The sequence below is a fragment of the Podarcis cretensis genome (genome assembly GCF_951804945.1).
Source record: "Podarcis cretensis genome assembly, chromosome: 5".
Taxonomy (NCBI): domain Eukaryota; kingdom Metazoa; phylum Chordata; class Lepidosauria; order Squamata; family Lacertidae; genus Podarcis; species Podarcis cretensis.
The window spans coordinates 100,845,678-100,865,793 of record NC_137174.1 but is presented as its reverse complement, the minus strand read 5'-3'; the positions used below and the strand labels follow the sequence as shown (position 1 = coordinate 100,865,793).

Sequence of the window (20,116 nt, the reverse complement as noted above, 5' to 3'; positions counted from 1 at the left end):
TGCGGAAGTGAGCTGACATGCATGCGCCAAGACAAGCTGCCGGCTAACTCTGTAGAGGCTCCTTTTATTAGCACAATATGCAAAACCAGTCAGATACATTTTGGACTGTGACCTTTACACATCTTCCAATCCTGAAATCGAGGGGAGGTACAAAGTTATTTTGGCACCTGTTTCCACCGTGTCATTTTCCCCTTGCACAATGTATGACGAAGGAGACAAAGGTCACAGACAGGGCACAGCAGACCACTAAGAGAGCTAAGGTTAGATAGAGGGCATGATGTTCAGATAGCTGAGGCCTGTCTGCAGGTGGAAGTGTGCTCCACACCCGGCGATCATTCCTTCACCTTTCCATGGCTCGCACCGTGTGGCTAATGAGCAGCCTCCCCAGCAGAGCATAGAACTGGTTCGGGGTGCAGCTGCCCAGGCACTCCCCACTTCCTCTGGCAGGGAGCACTGCCACCACAGACACTGGTGGGCGTTGCTCCCGAGGTGCCTCCAAGCCCCTGCCACCACAACTGCCCTTCCTGAGGTCAGTTGCCGGCAGCTCCATGGTGGAAATCCGAACTGTGCCTCCTTTTCCTTCTTCCCCACCCCCAACCTGGAAGAAAAGATTGCTGCGTGTGTGTGATAGATGGAGAAGGGGCTTGTCTCGAACAGCCGCCCACCTCACTTTTGACCCCCAAGCCTGGCTGAGTCACAAAAACTATTGTGCACATGCGCTATGCTGGCTGCCTGGATTCCCTGGCCGTCCATGGGCCGGATCTAGAAGGCAATTGGGCCTGATCCGGCCCGCGGCCCTTAGTTTGCTGACCCATGTTCTATATGATGAGCTCACATTGATTAAACCCCTGCCAGTCATGGCTGCCGATGGGATGGTTGGTGGAAGTGGCAAAGCCTATGGTTTCTGGCTATTAATGCCACTGCTCAAAAGGACCTCCCCAGAGAGGCCCAAACAGTCGAGGGAATCAAACCTGCCTGCTGTCTAATGCAAAGCAAATCCAGCCCCTTGCCCTTGTTTGTGAGACCTGTTACGTCAACCAGTATCTGTGCCTCCTCCAAGGAAAATTCATTCCCAAGGGAAAACAGCAAACTTCATGCTAACCTTTCTCCAGGTAGTTATTTGCCTATGTACATAGGAACATGAGAAGTCCTCTGCAGGACAGGGGGGCCAACTTGAATAAAATATTGGAGGGCCCCCAATAAGCCCTGCCCTAAATAATCAATCACAATGGTGCACAGACACCATTTGAAAATATCAACTATTATTATTTCTTGTTACAGCAAGTTTCTAGAAACTAGATTATCAGTCTTTGTTATAGCAAGTTTCTAGAACTAGATTATGAGTCTGTTTCTAAAGGAACTTTTGTTGTTGCCAAATGCCAATGTGTTTGCATTATTAAGTTTGTTATGAATGAAAAATCATTTTAAGTTAGAGCTTAATAATTATTTTACTATTAATATACTTCTTCTTAATTGTATTTTACTATTAATTTCTTCTTGATTGTATTTCAGTTCAACAATTACTTTGATAAAATACATATTTTGTTATGTGCAAATGGCTTGAGATGCCTATTAGGTCCATAAATGACCACCTAGCATATATTCCACACAAAAAACAGCGGCAATTTGTTGTTGACAAAGGACAGCTGGACATAGAAAGGGCCCCATTACCTTCAGGAGCTGAGGCCTCATCAAACCTGGCAATGCCCATCAACGTTTGGGGTCCTTGGCCCCCACAAATATGTTATTGGCTTGCAGGATCAGGCCAATGGCCCCTGCAGTCCGACGTCCTGTTCTCATAGGGATCAGCCAGATGTCCCAGTGGAAGCAGTAAATAGCACTCGAAATGTTGTAGGGTGTGGCCCACACCTAGGTCTCTAAGGTGCCTGCATACCTGCTGAGCATCTTCTTCCCTCAAGGCTCTTCAAAGAGCCGAATGGAGCCTTGAGTTTGGGAGCTGTCAGCTGTGTGTACGTTGGAGCTGGCTGATGAGATAATTTCATTTTCATGTTCTCCGTGTTTCCGTTCTGCTTCCAAGAGGACTCCCAGAGCAGCGAGCAATTACGTACCGAAAGCAAATGTAATAAAACAAACGGGAGAATGTGATTTCCAGAGGGGGAGCCCGGCTGGGCTGCAGCAGCAAACCCAGGGAAGGATTGTTTGGCTTTTGAAAGGCAGACAAAGCTGTTATGACTTCAGCTGGTGTAGACAAGAGACCACTTCTTCAGATGCAGTCTTCCCTTGGTGGGCTTGCACACACCTGGGTGAAGGGTGTGTTTGTGTGTGAGTGTGAATGAATGTGTGTGCAAAATGTAAATGTTAGAGTAAGGGTACCAGGCAGAGCAAATGATGCATTCTGAGCAGAGAGATCCCAGCCTTCAGGACCCTTTGCAGAAATGTGCTGCAGGATGCTCCTTCCACGCAGGCTTTTCGGAATCATTGACCTCTGGCCCAAAGCCCCCTCCCCACATCTCCCCCTCCCTGCTTCTGGGTACTTCTCTCTTGGACGCTTTCCAGGATGAGAAGTCTTAAAGCGTTGTTTGAAGCGGTCTCCAAAAATGCCAGGCGCTCAGGCGAGTCAAGGAAAGGGGCTGAGGTTTTCGAGCGGGAGGGAGAAATGGCACGTTTGCGCCCTGGAGGTACAAGGTGGGGTAGCCGTGCTCAGCTCTGGGTGGGTTTCTTTCCTGGCCTCGCAGAGCCCTGCCTGGACGTGCTCAGCACAGAACACGAAGTTCGCATTGCAAGCGAGGAAGGGAAGCAAGTGCGTAATTGATAACCACCAGGGTGCTCTTAGCAGATCTCGCTGCCACATTCCTTCTTAAGTGCTGCTGCCGGAAAAACCTCCAGCTTTCTCCAAGTTTCAAGAGGTTGCGGAACACAGGAAGCTGCCTTGTACGGAGTTGGACCCATTGGCCCATCTAACTCAGTTCTGTCCACTCTGACTGGCAGCAGCCTTCCAGGGTTTGGGACAAGGGCTCTGGAAATGCCTGGGACTGAAATCAGAAGGACCATTTGCCATAGCTGTCAACTTACAGATGTGAAAATAAGGGACCAGCAGCCTTGAAAATAAGGGATCAGCAGCCAAAATAAGGGATTTTAGTAAACCAGCTGAAATACGAAGTTAAAAGGGACCAGATAATTTTGGAGAGCAGCGCCGGTTTTTAGCCCTTCGTTCCAGAGGTTGATGCTCAAGACACCAGCTGATGAAACACTGCAATTAAATAACTACAAGCAGCGACCACTTTTCGTGCAAAATGAAGTCCAAGCTACGAAGATGCTGCTGCAATTCTGTATCTTTTATCTCATGCTCCATCTGCAGCTCCCAATTCCATCAGGTGGGGTGGGAGGAGTGGGGGGGGGGATAGTGCCTGAAGTAAACCCGCAGATCAAACCATCTATGCTAGTCTACCACTACAAATCTATGCTTGCGGTCCTTCCCTTGTAGCCCTTGGAACACCTGCCCGCGCCTGCGCCTCCTCCTCTTCCTCCTCTCTCTGAACTGCTTTCTCTGGTTGCCCTCGCTCTCCTCTCAAGGCTCCTCAGCAATTCATAGGCCATGCCAGGCTGCCCATCTCATCCGGGTCCTTCGGCGGCACAGCCACAGTACGGCCTAGCGGGAGCAGCGGTGACGGGTAGAGGGGAGGCCCCAGGCACAGACGCTCAGTTTGGCGGCCGCGAGGAGGATGGCAGCGGAAAGGCCCAAGGCTCCCGCCCGTCCCAACGGGGAGGGGCTCCCAGAGGCTGAGGCTTGTGAGAGGAGGCTGGAGGGGGGGGCAGGCCGGACAGCCAAGCAACACGGTTGGAGCCTCCCTCCTCCCTGGCCGGCAGGGAGGGAGGGAGAGGAGCTGCTTCCTTTGAAACCCGGGAAATTTAAGGGGCATCCATCAATAAGGGACAGTGGGATATGGCGCTGGAATGAGGGACTGTCCCTCCAAATAAGGGACGCTTGACAGTTATGCCGTTTGCATGCAAAGCAGATGATTTGGTGCAGAATCACGGCCCTTCATCTCAGGTTGTGGGTTCGAGCCCAACGTTGGGATGTGTACCCCTGTTTTTTTTTAATCCACTGTTTTCCCAGAGCTCTGCTGAACTGCATGTACAGTACAAGGCAAGACGCCTCTCGCTGCCAGTTAAGCAAACAGCCCATTTTATGAGTTCTGGCAGTTGCTTCCCGTTTCCGAAAAGCAACACATTTTCAGGGACACCTCCGTGGCCCACAGGTTGTGAGCGAATCTGCGCCGCTTGCCACATTCGCTCTGGCACTGCCCCTTCCCATTTGTTTATTTCCCACCCTCTGATGTGAGGTCCTGGGTGGGTTATAACATTAAAACACAATATGAAAAACCATTTTGGTCGTGTGTTTTTTTTAAAGACTTACAACCATAAAAACAAGGTGGGCTCTGAAAACTTGCACCTCAAGTGTCAGAAGGCCAAGGTAAAGAAAACCGAGCGGATAAGGGCTTTGGGCACCAATGTGCCTGGAAATGAACTGGCAGCCAATGCAGCTGTTTTTCAAAAGGGGGCTATATGAGATCTCACTGGAACCCCAGCCAGGGATCCGGCTGTTGCATTTTGGACCAATTGACCTTTCCGAGTCGTCTTCAAGGGCAGAACCATGTAGAGCGCATTGCAGTAGTCCAGTCTGGGAATTACCACCTGAAGCATTTTTGTTAGGGATTGTAGGAAAAGATCTGCCAAGGAAATTGAAGAACATTTTCATGTACGCGACAACGGCAGCGAGAGTCTTAATAGCACAAGGATGGAAGAATGAGGAAATCCCGACCAAAGAACTGTGGCAAGGGAAACTGATGGATTATATGGAATTGGTGAAGCTGACACACAAACTGCGTTATAAGGACAACTGTGACTTTAAAGAAGAATGGGAACCTTTTACAAAGTACTTAAAGAAACAACAAAATGAACTGGACTCCTTGGCAGGTTTTGAATAATCATACACAAATTTATTATTTTAAACATATAGATAGATAAATTAAGGATCTTTACAATTTTATAATATGCAGAGATTAACATGTGCTGAAAAACCAGAGAGAGGAGCTGATGGAAGTCTGAGATGGGTGGGTGGGAGGTTGAGTTTCTGGTTTGGGGAAGGGGGGAGGAAAAAATAGGGGGGGGGGTTGAGGATGATATGTTTTTGATAAATTGTTATGTAGGAATTCTTAATAATTTTTTTTTTTTTTTTTTTAAATCCAGTCTGGGAATTACCACAACACAGAATTGTTGGCATCTGTCTGTCTCACGAGACAATGGAGTGCACCTCCAGGGGTGAATTCAAACCGGTGTGTTAGTAGCACCAATGTGACCTCCCAGGGCAGTGTGTCTGGAGGCCCTGGGACACCTAGCTCGGGGGTAATTCTGTTTTCTTTTTGAAATCATTTTCATTTGGTTTTACAAATACAAAGTTATAAAAATCCAAATATACAGAGATTCCTCCAAATCTCAGGACTTCCCCCCACCCCCTCCATGGGTTCCCGTTTTGAACATTTAGAAATGCATATTCTTCCATAAACTAACTTCCATGGTAATTTTTACACTATAAGTGAGCTCAAAATTCTGCCAATGTTTCCATCTGCTTACAGTGGTCTCCTAAATAACTTCTAAATTTTCCCCTGTTGTTCCATACATGAAATGCCTTTTCTGCTCCTTTGGAATGTTGGTATCTGTAATTCCTAATAAAAATGCTTCTGGTTTCTTAACAAAACTTTTTTTTTTTTTTATTTCATTATATACCATCTCCCAGAAAGCTTTTATTACCAGACAAGTCCACCACATATGATAAAAGGTCCCTTCTTTTTCTTTACATTTCCAACAGGTATTTGAACTTGTCCTATACATTTTTGCCAACTTACTAGGAGTCAAATCCCACTGGTATTTCACTTTCATATAATTATATTTCAGTGTGCAGCATGCCATAAATTTCAAGTCTGCTTGGGGGTAACTCTAGTTCCACTGTAGTCACTTGAGGGTCATGTGGCTGTAAACCACCCTGTGATCTTCAGAGGAAGGGCAATATATAAATATAACAACAACAATAACAACAACAACAACAACAACAACAACAACAACAACAACAACTGTAATAATAAATGATGACTGGTTAAAATGCTATAATACTGCTATAAAAGTACTGTGCATAAGAGTCTTTAGTTATGTTCATTCATTCTGTTGGGTCTACTTTGAGTAAAACTTGCTTGAATCCCACCCATGGTGTTTTCGTTGTACTTCATTTTAAAGGTAAAGGTAAAGGTACCCCTGCCCGTACGGGCCAGTCTTGACAGACTCTGGGGTTGTGCGCCCATCTCACTTAAGAGGCCAGGGGCCAGCGCTGTCCGGAGACACTTCCGGGTCACGTGGCCAGCGTGACATCGCTGCTCTGGCGAGCCAGAGCCGCACACGGAAACACCGTTTACCTTCCCGCTGGTAAGCGGTCCCTATTTATCTACTTGCACCCGGAGGTCCTTTCGAACTGCTAGGTTGGCAGGCGCTGGGACCGAGCAGCGGGAGCGCACCCCGCCGCAGGGATTCGAACCGCCGACCTTTCGATCGGCAAGTCCTAGGCGCTGAGGCTTTAACCCACAGCGCCACCTGCGTCCGTACTTCATTTTGGCCTCGTGTAAATAAATAAACCAACCCTCTGGGATCTGCTGTGGAGCAGACACACTCTTCTTTCTTTCTTTCTTTCTTTCTTTCTTTCTTTCTTTCTTTCTTTCTTTCTTCTTTATGTCATAAAACTTATGCACTACTTGTTTGTAGAAAACCTCAGAACACTTTGCAAGCTGCCTCAGAGCCTCTTTCTTTTCCTTTCCTTTGCAGCTCAACCAGTTGGACAAGGCAGCTGATGCAGCCCACACCTTCTTCCTGGCGAACCCGGAGCACATGGAGGTTCAGCAAGACCTGGAGAATTACAGGACCTCGGCGGGGAAGGTGGACCTGATTGACCGAGAGGCCCGACCGCACATGGTAACGTTGCCAAAGAGTGAAATTGGGCCGCTTTACGGATCTGAAACAGAACAACCACTAAAATGCCACCAGAAATAACATGCGGAGCAAATCTGGTGGGATCCTGGTTGGGCAAAATCTTGGTGGGTTGACATGGGAGGCTCAAAGAGTTTCAGTAAGGTGAACCCAATGCTCTCTGGAGGCCCCAGCACATCTTGAGATGTCCCCATCAGCTGTGTTGGCCAAGGCGGATACTTGTTGTGGTCCAAAATATGTGGAGGACATCATCTTGGTCTAGGGAGTGAAGAGAAATGGATGCCCCCCCCCCCGAATGTGCCCTGCATCTAAGAGGCTGGTGACCAATACTGACCAGTAGCAGGTCTCAAGATCTCAAGGAGTTTCTGCCTTGCCTCTCTGAGGATGCAGAATGGGGTCTTTGGCTCAGAAAATAGGTCATCTGCCACTGAGCCGTGGATTCTCTGGACTTCTGGCACTGTCTCACTTGCATTTTGGGGGTCCCCCTCTTTGGTGGTCTCCGTCAGTGACATCTTGCTCCTAAGGCTTATTCTTTCATGGCATGGATCTTCAGGAAAGAGGCTGAAAATGAAGCTGCCGGTATCATAATGCCTTTATACAAAACTATGGTGCAACCACATTTGAAATACAGTGGTAATAATAATAATAATAATAATAATAATAATAATAATTTATTATTTGTACCCCGCCCATCTGGCTGGGTTTCCCCAGCCACTCTGGGCGGCTTCCACAGAGACCAAAAATACACTAAGATGTCACACATTAAAAACTTCCCTGAACAGGGCTGCCTTCAGATGTCTTCTGAATGTCAGGTAGTTGTTTATCTCTTTGACATCTGGTGGGAGGGCGTTCCACAGGGTGGGAGCCACCACCGAGAAGGCCCTCTGCCTGGTTCCCTGTAGCTTTGCTTCTTGCAATGAGGGAACCGGCAGAAGGCCCTCGGCGCTGGACCTCAGCGTCCGGGCAGAACGATGGGGGTGGAGACGCTCCTTCAGATATACTGGACCGAGGCCGTTTAGGGCTTTCAAGGTCAGCACCAACACTTTGAATTGTGCTCGGAAACGTACTGGTACCTTTGGTTAAGTACTTAATTCGTTCTGGAGGTCCGTTCTTAGCCTGAAACTGTTCTTAACCTGAAGCACCACTTTAGCTAATGGGACCTCCCACTGCCGCCGGGCCACCGGAGCACAATTTCTATTCTCATCCTGAAGCAAAGTACTTAACCTGAGGTACTATTTCTGGGTTAGCGGAGTCTGTAACCTGAAGCATGTGTAACCTGAAGCGTATGTAACCTGAGGTACCACTGTACTGCATAGGGTTCTGGTTGCCTCACCTCAATAAGGATATTGTAGAGTTGGAAAAGGTTCAGGAAAAGGCAACCAAACTGATCAAGGGGGTGAAGTGACTTCCCCGTGCAGAAAGGCTTCAGCCCTGGGGACTATTTAGTTCTGGCCAGAGGTTTTCAACCTTTTGGGGTCCACGACTCCCTTGTCCAACTCCCTTCTTTCTGCGGCACCCTTGTGGGGCTCAGGAGCCCAGTTGGGTCACCCCTTGCCCACAGAGCTGGCAGCCCCTCACCCTTTTTCAAACACCCTCCCTTGTGGAGTGTTCCCTCGGCCTCCTCTCCCCTCTCCTTGGGAGTCCTCTGGGCAGCTGCTGCTGCTGCCCCTGGTCTCTGAGCTGCCCCATGGAGAGGTGCCTCTTCACACTGCCCCACAGGGGCCTGGGACTTGTCTGTCCATTCCCAACAGCAAGGGCTGGCAGACTGGCAGACCGGGCTCCCTCGCCCACTTGCTTGCTTACTCCAAGGCCACCTCAGCTCCTGGCAACCAGCACCCCCTGGCCAGCCCCAGAGGCACCATTCGCCTGGGGAGCTTGTAGCCAGGGCTGCTGCAACAAACAGCTGTGCAAGCCTTTGGGAGGCAGAGATGCGAGAGGGCATCAGAGGGAAGGAAAGAGGGAGAGAGGACAGTGTTGCCCACGGCACCCCTGACCATCATTCAAGGCACCCCAGGGTGCCACGGCACACAGCTTGAAAACCACTGGTTTAAGGAAAGGAAGAAGAAGGGGTGACCTGATAGAGGTTTATGAAACCATGTGTGGCATAGAGGAAATGGATAGAGTTTTGCTCCCTCTCTTCTACCACTAGAACTCCAACGAGCATTAATAATAATAATAATAATAATAATAATAATAAATTTTATTTATACGCTGCCCTCCCTGGCCAGAGCCAGGCTCAGGGCAGCTAACACCAGTAAAATTGCAATAAAAACATAATGGGGGGGGGGGACCAATTTAAAATACAGGTTAAAATGAAATTTAAAATACAGCCTCATTTTAAAAGTAGCCCATGGATCAAAACCGTAAGGGGAGGGAAAACATAAGGGTCAGACTGAGTCCAAACCAAAGGCCAGGCGGAACAGCTCTGTCTTGGAGGCCCTGCAGAAAGATGTCAAGTCCCGCAGGGTCCTAGTCTCTTGGGACAGAGCGTTCCACCAAGTCGGGGCCAGTACTGAAAAGGCCCTGGCCCTAGTTGAAGAAGCTGAGTATTGGAAGATTCAGGACAGATCAAATGGAGTCCTTCTTCACACAGCGCACCGTTAAAGTATTTTCCATGTCCTTAATGTTCTTTTGGTATTACAGGAGGACTATCTTTTGGGAGTGAAGCATTACGACAAAGAAGAGTATCACGCGGCCATTGAGTTCCTGGAGAGGGCACTGAGGGGCTACCACGTGGCTGATACAGAGTGCCGGGTCTTGTGTGAAGGATCGCAGAAATTTGAGGACTATGAATACCTGAACTATGAGGCCACCCTCTACGAAGGAATCGCAGGTAGGGAGTTGCAGAGTGCGAGTGCGGCCACGCTAAAGTATTGATTTATTCCAAATGCAGAATACAGGGGGTATTTCTAAACCCCCTGTGACAGGGCCAGGTGGGCTGATTCAAATGATTGAGGAGCACCTATGAACTAACTGGTCTGAAGGGTTTAAGAATAGAATAGAATAGAATTTATTATTTATATCCCGCCTATCTGTCTGGGTTTCCCCAGCCACTCTGGGCGGCTTCCAACAAAGTATTAAAATACAGTAGTCTGTTAAACATTAAAAGCTTCCCTACAGAGGGCTGCCTTCAGATGTCTTCTAAAAATCTGGTAGTTGTTTTTCTCTTTGACATCTGGTGGGAGGGCGTTCCACAGGGCAGGTGCCACTACCGAGAAGGCCCTCTGCCTGGTTCCCTGAAACCTCGCTTCTTGCAGTGAGGGAACCGCCAGAAGGCCCCCGGAGCTGGACCTCAGCATCTGGGCAGAACGATGGGGGTGGAGATGCTCCTTCAGGTCTATTGGGCTGAGGCCGTTTAGGGCTTTAAAGCTCAGCACCAACACTCTGAATTGTGATCGGAAACGTACTGGGAGCCAATGTAGGTCTTTCAGGACCAGTGTTATGTGATCTTGGCGGCTGCTCCCAGTCACCAGTTTGGCTGCCGCATTCTGGATTAGTTGTAGTTTCCAGGTCACCTTCAAAGCTAGCCCCACATAGAGCGCATTGCAGTAGTCCAAGTGAGAGATAACTAGAGTATGCACCACTCTGGCGAGACAGTCTGTGGGCAGGAAGGGTCTCATCCTGCGTACCAGATGGAGCTGGTAGACAGCTGCCCTGGACACAGAATTGACCTGCGCCTCCATGAAGAGCTGTGAGTCCAAAATGACTCCCAGGCTGCACACCTGGTCCTTCAGGGGCACAGTTACCCCATTCAGGACCAGGAAATCCCCCATACCCGCCAGCCCCCTGTCCCCCCAAAACAGTACTTCTGTCTTGTCAGGATTCAACCTCAATCTGTTAGCCGCCATCCATCCTCTATCAGTTTAAGGGCTTTATATACTAATAATAAGACCTTGAACTTGACCCTGTGGCAAATCAACAAGCAGTGGAGCTCTCTGAGCACAGGGGTTATATGGAGAAGGCAAGGCTTCACTCCTGTCAGCAATCGTGCTGCAGCATTCTGCTCTAACTGCAGCTTCCCAGGGAAGCCCCACACAGAATGCATTGCAGTAATCTAGAAGTAGGCTGGAGAATGCACACACTGGATATGGGTTCAAGGACAACTGCCTGCCCCTAACACCATCTCATCTTCCTCTCCTATCTCTTCCTTGATCCAATCTTGCATGGCTTCCGTGGTGGGTCTGGTTCCATGCTAGAGCCCCAGCCCATCCGAGGGCCACGTGCTGCCTGCCAGTCACAAGGGCTGGCCTTGTTTGCAAAGGTCGCCTCTTTAGCCCTCTCCTTCCCTAGGTAGCCGCTGGCAAGCGCTCCGGGGTCCTGTGCGAGGACACCACCAGTATGTGAAGATCCAAAATCTGCCGAGCGAAACATTTTCTTCCTTGGCCACCAGCCCAGCAGGGTTAAGGATGGAGAGCATCATAAATGGCTTGATTGGCCGTTGGGGGAAAACACTGGCGAGGGTTCAAGGCCCGCTTGGCTGGAGGAGGCTTATTTAGCTGGGCCAGGAGAAGGGCTGGGGTTTATTTATTTCTCCTCCGGCTGCTGCTGCTACTATGGAAAATGAAAGCTGCCGTTCAAAGGAGCAAACCACAAGCGTGAAGCAGTCCAGGTTCCTGCAAGCCGTGAGCTCCTAGGAGGCTGAGCCTGCTGACTGAGAATAACAGGACCGGGGCCCTCCCTCTTCCTCCCAGGTGGGGGGCCAGCTTGCCCCCTCCATCCTCTTCATCTCCACTTGGGTTGGTTTTGCAGCTCAGCTGCAGATGCCCTCCTTGACCTCTCTGTGCCACCCCCTGTTCTTTTAAGATGTCGTGGGAGGAGGGGGGGCTCAGAGCTTGAACAAAGGGGTTTGGCTGCCCTCGCCATTCTTGTTGTTGTTGTTGTTTAGTCATTTAGTTGTGTCCATCTCTTCGTGGCCCCCTGGACCAGAGCACGCCAGGCACTCCTGTCTTCCACTGCCTCCCGCAGTTTGGTCAGACTCAGGCTGGTAGCTTCAAGAACACTGTCCCACCATCTCGTCCTCTGTTGTCCACTTCTCCTTGTGCCTCCATCTTTCCCAACATCAGGATCTTTTCCAGGGAGTCTTCTCTTCTCATGAGGTGGCCAAAGTCTTGGAGCCTCAGCTTCAGGATCTGCCCTTCCAGTGAGCACTCAAGGCTGATTTCCTTCAGAATGGAGAGGTTTGATCTTCATGCAGTCCATTTCGACTCTCAAGAGTCTCCTCCAGCACCATATTTCAAAAGCATCCATTCAGCCTTCTTTATGGTCCAGTTCTTACTCCCATACATCAGTACTGGGAAAACCATAGTTTTAACTATACGGACCTTTGTTGGCAAGGTGATGTCTCTGCTTTTTAAGATCCTGTCTAGGTTTGTCATTGCTTTTCTCTATTCTTGGTCACAGGCTATAGTAGAACTGGAAGGGACCCTCCCCCAAGGGCCATCTGGTTCGGCCCCTTGCAATCCCGGAACTGCAGCCAGAGAACCCCTGACAGATGGCCGTCCAACCTCTGCTTAAAAACCTCTGGCGAAGGAGAGTCCACCACCTTCCAAGGGAGTCCATTCCACTGTCCGACAGTTCTTCCTGTCAGAAAGTTCTTCTGAATGTTGAATTGGAATCTCCTTTATTGTAACTTGAAGCCATGGGTTCGAGTCCCACCCTTCCAGAGCAGGAAAATACAAGCATGCTCCCTCTTCCCTGTGACAGCCCTTGAGATATTTGATTTATATACTGCCCTTTCATCCAAAGATCCCAGGGCAGTGTACTATATGAAGAACATAAATTTATGGACCATCATCATCATCAAAATCATAGAACTCCCTAGTCAAACTCCCTGCACTGCAGGAACATTTCCCTGTGGGGGTTGAATCCACAACCTTGACATGATCAGCACCGCAACTGAGATAACTTCCTTGCACATAATACAGACAATAATAGCAGACAGCATACTAAAATAATAATATTCCACATTTCCTGAGCTGGTGTGGATGGCAAATGTCTGAAGAATCGGAAATAAAATCTCGCCCGATGACATAAAAGCATTCTAGATCCTTCGTCGCCCTGGAAACAGACAGTTTATGTGTTATTTCCCCCGCAATAGCCAAAGTCCATAAGTTCTTATACGACAAAGACAAATGGAGGTGGTTTTTAAAAAGGTTTTCCATTGCTGAGCTGTGGAAATCCTAGCATCAGCAGACATCCATGCCCAAAGTTCTTTATGGCGGCAAGCTCTCATGTTGTCAGTCCATATGTTCGGTAATGTCAGGATTTCACTTGTGGATGTCCAGTGGTCCTGAATTTTGGAACAGGAGGCAGGGACAGCCACCAGCCTAGATGGCTTTAAAATAGACAAAAGCGTGGAAGAGGAGAGGGCTATTGGTGGCTACGAGCCTTACGGGCTCTGCTCTGCCACTGCAGTTGGAGAGAGGGGTGCTTCTGAACGGCCGTTGCGGGAAACCTCAGATGGAGAGAGTTGCTCGTGTGGGTCCTGTGGTGGCTACACAAGGAAGTGTCCTGAAGGTAGAAGATTTGCATTTGTTTGGTTTAAGCCTCTTCGCGTGGCAAGCCCCCCCCCCCCCAGTGGAAATAAAGACACATGACACAGTTATTAAGGAAAAGGTGCTAAATAAGGCCACAACTTTATTGGTTACAGGCGATGAGCGGTATTGGCTTAGGCATTGTCCTAACCGACTATATCCGACTTCAGTCCGTCCGCTTCAATCCGGGAAGAGTTAACCACCAGTAGGGGGAGTCCTGCTGAAGCACATCAACTAGGAACCCCCCCCCCCCCGGGGTCACCAATAGAGGGCATGCCTTAGGCCCTCACCTCCCCAGGCTTTGGACAGGGCCACGCCCCCCGGAATCCTTTACTGGACTACCCTTCAATATGTGGGGCAGGTGATGGCGCTACCTTCCCTCTTCCATCTACAAAACAATACTAATGCCTAACGGCCAATACCCAGAAAGTTGTGACGATTTGCTACGAGGTAGGCTGGTGCCAATTTGCCAAGTGGAAAAATTCCTACCAGGGCTCTCAACGGCGACCAACCAAGGTCCATAGCAAGGTCAAGGAACGAAAACTTTATAGGGTGGGAGGGTGGGAAAAGCAGGAACAGCTGGCAGGTGGCAAAGAGGGAGATCCCTGGGTGCGTTCTGCTTTAAATAGGGCAGGCCATGTCCCCTGAGCCAGCCGATTGGCTGGCCAGGGGGTGACGCGGCCGGGTATTCCCCCAATCACGCGAGGGCTGGGCTCCAGCCGCCGCACGCCTTGTGGGGTCGTGAAGCCAGCAATCCCACCTCCTCTGCAGAGCGGAAGTGGCTTACTCTTACCCTTTAAGAGATACTAACTGAAAACATGCAGAGAAGGACTTGTAGGGGGACTGCAGTCTTTGCACGGAGCAATGGATCCAAACTACAAGAAAGAAGATTCCACCTAAACATTAGGAAGAACTTCCTGACAGTAAGAGCTGTTTGACAGTGGAATTTGCTGCCAAGGAGTGTGGTGGAGTCTCCTTCTTTGGAGGTCTTTAAGCAGAGGCTTGACAACCATATGTCAGGAGTGCTCTGATGGTGTTTCCTGCTTGGCAGGGGGTTGGAATCGATGGCCCTTGTGGTCTCTTCCAACTCTATGATTCTATGATTCTATGCTTTTCCTTCTCTTGGAGACTTTTGGAGTTTCAGCTGTCCTGGTCTTGTCCAAATGGTAACCAAAGGCAAGCAGGAGCCAGCTTTTCCACCAGCCTCTTCCCATTCCTCATCCAGCAATGGCTAATCCATCAGGCTGCAGGGAGAGTCCAGCTTCCAGTTCTTCCTCTCCTTGAACTGCAGCCTTTGTAAGAGCTCTAGAACTAAGAGCAAGAGCCCGGATTTGCTTCACACAGCTTGCTAAACGGAAAGCTTCATTGTTGCTGCTGTTGTTAGCTGAATTCCTGCAAGGGTAGTGTGAAAGGGTGAAGGTAGAATAGCTGTGCCTGTGCTCTCTTCCCTTGCTTCCTGCTTCCCCGGTTGAAGGGACAGGAAGGCTTACAGACAGAGCGTAGCAGCCCTCCCGTCCTTGAGCCAAGGTCAGCAATCCCTGTTTGTGGCCCTCCCGATTCATGGACTTGCGACTCGATCTCCCTCGCTGCCTCCCTGTATCTGCCTAAACATTTAAGGTACAAACACTGGCTTGAAGCAAAAGCCAAACACATCTGCTAGGCTATTGCAGGACATTCCAGCCCATTCCTTACCGTCAGTTCAAGCAGAAATTCAACCCACTCCCCTGTTTCTTCAAGGGGAGATTTGGAGAGCTGTCCGTGGGCGTGCAAAACCTGATTTTCCACATGCTCCCCCAAACATTGCAAAGTACAGAGGGATTAGTGCATTACCAAGAATCAGGAAAGAGAGAATCTGCCTCCACTCAGCTCCTTTATTGTCCCTCTGGATCACTCCCCCGCTCCTCATCCCACTCCCCCTAATTCCACTTTCACTAGATCATCGCCATGTTATCCCCCTCGCTGTGCATTGCAGGGACGCCACAAAACATAATAAAACTGCATGTATAACCGTATCAAGTCTGCTAACGTGCACTAGTTGTGGTTGTGTGCTCAGGTAGAAATTGACGATGACATGCTGGGCTGCTGGCCACGATCCATTGAGAAGGCAGGCAGGCAGGAGCAATGCGATTTGTGGGTGCCAGCTGGATAAAAAGGGTTTCCAGGGTGGGTGGAGGGAGACAAGGACACAAACAGTCAGGAGAAGGCAGGGGCACTTCAGACAGGGTGCGGTGAGGAGTCGCGAGGGTGGCATTGTAGCACCCTGCTTGTGGTTAACGCTTAGCTGGAATGAAATATTCAACGCAGCAATAGAGAAATTAAAATAATAATTTATTTGTCAGACAAATAAATATGAGGCACAGTGGTATATGGTTACCAAGCTCTGGCCTGGCCTCCTGCCATTCTGGCCAGCACTTATATTTCCTTAATCCAGCCCCCTTGCTCCTCCTGTGGCTGCCTCTGTCCAATCAGCCTGGTTGAAATTCCTATTGGCTGTTTGCTAGAACCAATCACAAAAGATACACCCATTTCCTCTTGTCCTTTTATGGGAAACAAAAAGCTATATATTCTTCTATCTATAAATGACAAATAAGTAGTAATATATCTTACATGTGTCTCAACAAGGAACCTTAATTACCAGCTCACCTCGCCCTATTGCCCTCCAAAACAAATGGTTTAATCTCAAATTTTTATCTTAAACAGATGTCAAGGATCTTGAATTTACATCATCATTGAAAGATCTCCTTCTCTTGAAGGTCTTTTAAACAAAGGCCTGACAACCATATGTATGCTCTAATGATGTTTCCTGCTTGGCAGGGGGGGCTGGGCTGGTGGCTGATGGCCCCTGTGATCTCTTCCAACTATATGAAATAAGAATCTAGCATAAGGATTTAACATTTCTTAGCTTCTAATTCCTTTGCATAATTACATTTAACCCAATATATTTAATACATAACATAGATAGCCTTTTAGAAGAATAAACCTTTTCAAAGTAAAAGAGGAAGGAACATTTTACAGCCTCAAAATAAGATAGAAAGAAAACCTCTTCTCCAGCCAAGCCAGTTGCCTTTTTCACTGCTCTTGACCTTTCAACCTTAGGAAAATATGGCTCAAGTTTAATGGGAGGCACATGGTTTTATTTTACTATTTATCAACTCTTAATTATGTTTATCTCTTTTTTTTATCTTCTGTAATATGTAGGGTCAGTGTAACCTTGGCTGTCAGCCTGTAATTCCCTTTTTACGACTTTGAGAATTGTTTTCTGCTATAAATCAGGGGCCCCCCTTGTCCAGGAGAATAAACATCTTGCCAAGGTTCTTAGGCAGCTGGTCTTCTGCCTGGCATGAACATTTGAAAATCTTTAAGCTCATTTTAAAATACAGGCCCTGATCAAGCCTTTATAAAAATGCAGGCTATGATTAGATGCCTCAGCATGGCTCTAGGGCAGTGAAAGATGGCAAGGGAAAGATGGAAATGCAGGGCTTAATCTCCCTGTTTCACTTTGCATTTTGCCCTTTCTTCTTGTTGCTTCCACATCACTCCCAACAGGTGGGGGGCGAAGAGGTTAGAGACAGAGGGTTGTTGAAATATACTCAGAGTTGAGAGTAGACTCCATGCTCTTTATTCAGCTCATAGTGGTGAGGAGGAATGGAAGTTCCCCCAGAATGTCTGCTTTATATACAGTGGTACCTCGGGTTACATATGCTTCAGGATACATACGCTTCAGGTTACAGACTCCGCTAACCCAGAAATAGTGCTTCAGGTTAAGAACTTTGCTTCAGGATGAGAACAGAAATTGTGCAGCAGCAGCAGGAGGAGGCCCCATTAGCTAAAGTGGTGCTTCAGGTTAAGAACAGTTTCAGGTTAAGAACGGATCTCCGGAACGAATTAAGTACTTAACCCGAGATACCGCTGTACATTATTTACACAATGGGCCCCACGTGATTGGCTAATTCCGGGATTCTCCTGTAGGCCAATCAGGTTGCAGATTCACTTCCACCTGGAGCTGGATTGGGTGGCTCCTGTGGACCAATCAGATTGCTGCATTCTGAATCCTCTTGTTCTAGGACCAATCAGACTGCTGCATTCTGAATCCTATTGTTCTAGGACCAACCAGACTGCTGCATTCTGAATCCTATTGTTCTGGGACCAATCAGACTGTTGTATTTTGGATCCTATTCAACTCAGTATGTTGTGTGTCGTCTTGCGGTGATATCAAGCTCCTCTCTGCAAGGAGGATGGTCTGTGGGGGCCAGTTGGCTGATGGGCAGCCTTTCAGTTCAGTAGAAAGGAATTCAGAGCAAGCACTTCATATTCTGGAGTTGGGATCCTGCAGAAACGTGGGAGGAGGGGAAAGTGATTGATGTCACAGTGGCCCTGAAGCCTGGGCACGCGGCAAAGTCTTCCTTTGCCCTTCTCCTACCTAAAACACAAGACCCTTAAGTGTTTAGGGGCATGATATTTCAGAGGGGACAAAGTTCAGACTACAAATGTATCCTCCCTGTGGCTGTTCAGAAAGCCCCCCCTACCTGAGTTGAGGAAGAGAGGGCAGACTAAGTACAAAAGTGACTCTCCAGCCCAACCAATGCCTGTTTAAAGGTAAAGGGACCCCTGACCATTAGGTCCAGTCGTGGCCGACTCTGGGCTTGCGGCGCTCATCTCGCTTTATTGGCCGAGGGAACCGGCGTACAGCTTCCGGGTCATGTGGCCAGCATGACTAAGCCGCTTCTGGAGAACCAGAGCAGCGCACGGAAACGCCGTTTACCTTCCCGCCGGAGCGGTACCTATTTATCTACTTGCACTTTGACGTGCTTTCGAACTGCTAGGTTGGCAGGAGCAGGGACCGAGCAATGGGAGCTCACCCCGTCGCGGGAATTCGAACCGCCGACCTTCTGATCGGCAAGTCCTAGGCTCTGTCCTAGGCTCCACAGCACCACCCAAGTCCCATGCCTGTTTACTTGAGTGCAAATCAATGAGATTTGATGAGAGTGACTTAAGCCCCGCACATTGCCTTCTGTTTATCTAGCTCCTTTTGAATTATGGCTGGTTGTTGACCTTCGGCTCGGGGGATTGCGACACTTCATCTGATTCCCATCACCAACGGTCTGCAGAAGGCGGGTGGCTCACAACCTCTTCTGCGTAACATTTTGCAGCTGGAAGAAAATGCCACTTTGACAAAAATCATTAGTTGCTTTCCCCCGCCCACGGGAAGGGACTTAATTTAAGGAAACAAAACACAGATCATCATGAGCATCATCATCCCTCCCTACCCATAAGGTCATAAGTTTATTTTTTTTCTAACCAAAGTCCACAAGAAACTTGTATTAGGCAATTTTGTTTTTGGCAAGTTTTGGGCGAAGACATATTGCTGTGTTAGCAGAACCAAAGTGACCTCCCTGTTGGAAATATTTTGATGAGTATTTGGCAAAATATTGCTCAAAAAAAGATACGCTAATATACCTAGATTAAAATGTGAAGTACTGGATGGAAGAAAAATTAGTAAGGAAAGATAATAAGAATATATAGATGATTTGAGAAGATTGTAGGATGCAAAGATTCTTGTAAATTGTATAATGTGGAGGAAATTGAGTGGGGGCGGAGGGAAGTTGGAGGAAGGAGAAAAGAATAATGCGATGGATTGAGGAAATGTAAATGTATAGGGGGATGGGGGAAAATGGTGTTGGCTTTATTGTAATGCAATATGTGTAAACCAATAAAAAAGAATATATATACACACACACACACAGTGGTACCTCGGGTTGCATACACTTCAGGTTACATATGCTTCAGGTTACAGACTCTGCTAACCCAGAAATATTACCTCGGGTTAAGAATTTTGCTTCAGGATGAGAACAGAAATGATGCAGCGTCAGCGGGAGGCCCCATTAGCTAAAGTGGTGCTTCAGGTTACGAACAGTTTCAGGTTAAGAACAGACCTCCAGAATGAATTAAGTTCTTAACCCGAGGTACCACTGTATACAAAACAGACAAAGTGACCTCCCTGACATTCAAGCCCAGGCAGTGTGTCCGGAGGGTCCTGGGCTGTCCAGATGACAAGACCCCCCTCTTGGTCTCGCTGATGGGCTCCAGAGGAAAGCAGAGTAAGACCTTTGGCACCATCTTGGCCGCAGGAGTTACCCGAAGGAGACATACAAGACGCCACCCAACCACTTTATGGACTACTCTCAGGATTTGTGTAGAGTTTACTCCTGAGACTTTTATTCTTCCAAGGATATCCCACAAAGCAGCGGAGGTTTCCTTCTCCTAGATGGGCTGCCTTCCCAGACTGATGAGCCCCATCTGTCTGTTTATTAGGCAATAGTATTAATAAAATAATTCAGAACATACAGTCAAACCTCGGCTCCCAAACACCTCCATTTTGGAACGTTCCCGCTCCCGAAAACCGAAAAGCCGGAAGTAAATTCTCTGGTTTTTGAACGTTTTTTTGGAAGCCGAATGTCTGACACCGCTTCCGCTTGAGTGCAGGAAGCTCCTGCAATCAATCAGAAGCTGTACCTCGGTTGTTGAACATTTCGGAAGCCAAACGAGCTTCTGGAATAGATTATGTTCGACAACCAAGGTTTGACTGTATA

General features: G+C 48.4%; 1 protein-coding gene across 2 annotated transcripts in view; it reads left to right on the top strand.

The window, feature by feature from the left end:
* The window catches only part of P3H2 (prolyl 3-hydroxylase 2), a 126,073-nt gene that overhangs the window by 73,887 nt on the left and 32,070 nt on the right, over positions 1-20,116 (top strand). For both annotated transcript variants that reach the window (XM_079977867.1, XM_079977868.1), the window contains exons 2-3: positions 6,832-6,978; positions 9,637-9,826. In XM_079977867.1, the coding sequence (XP_079833993.1) occupies positions 6,832-6,978; positions 9,637-9,826 (337 nt within the window). The remainder of the gene's footprint in view (positions 1-6,831; positions 6,979-9,636; positions 9,827-20,116) is intronic.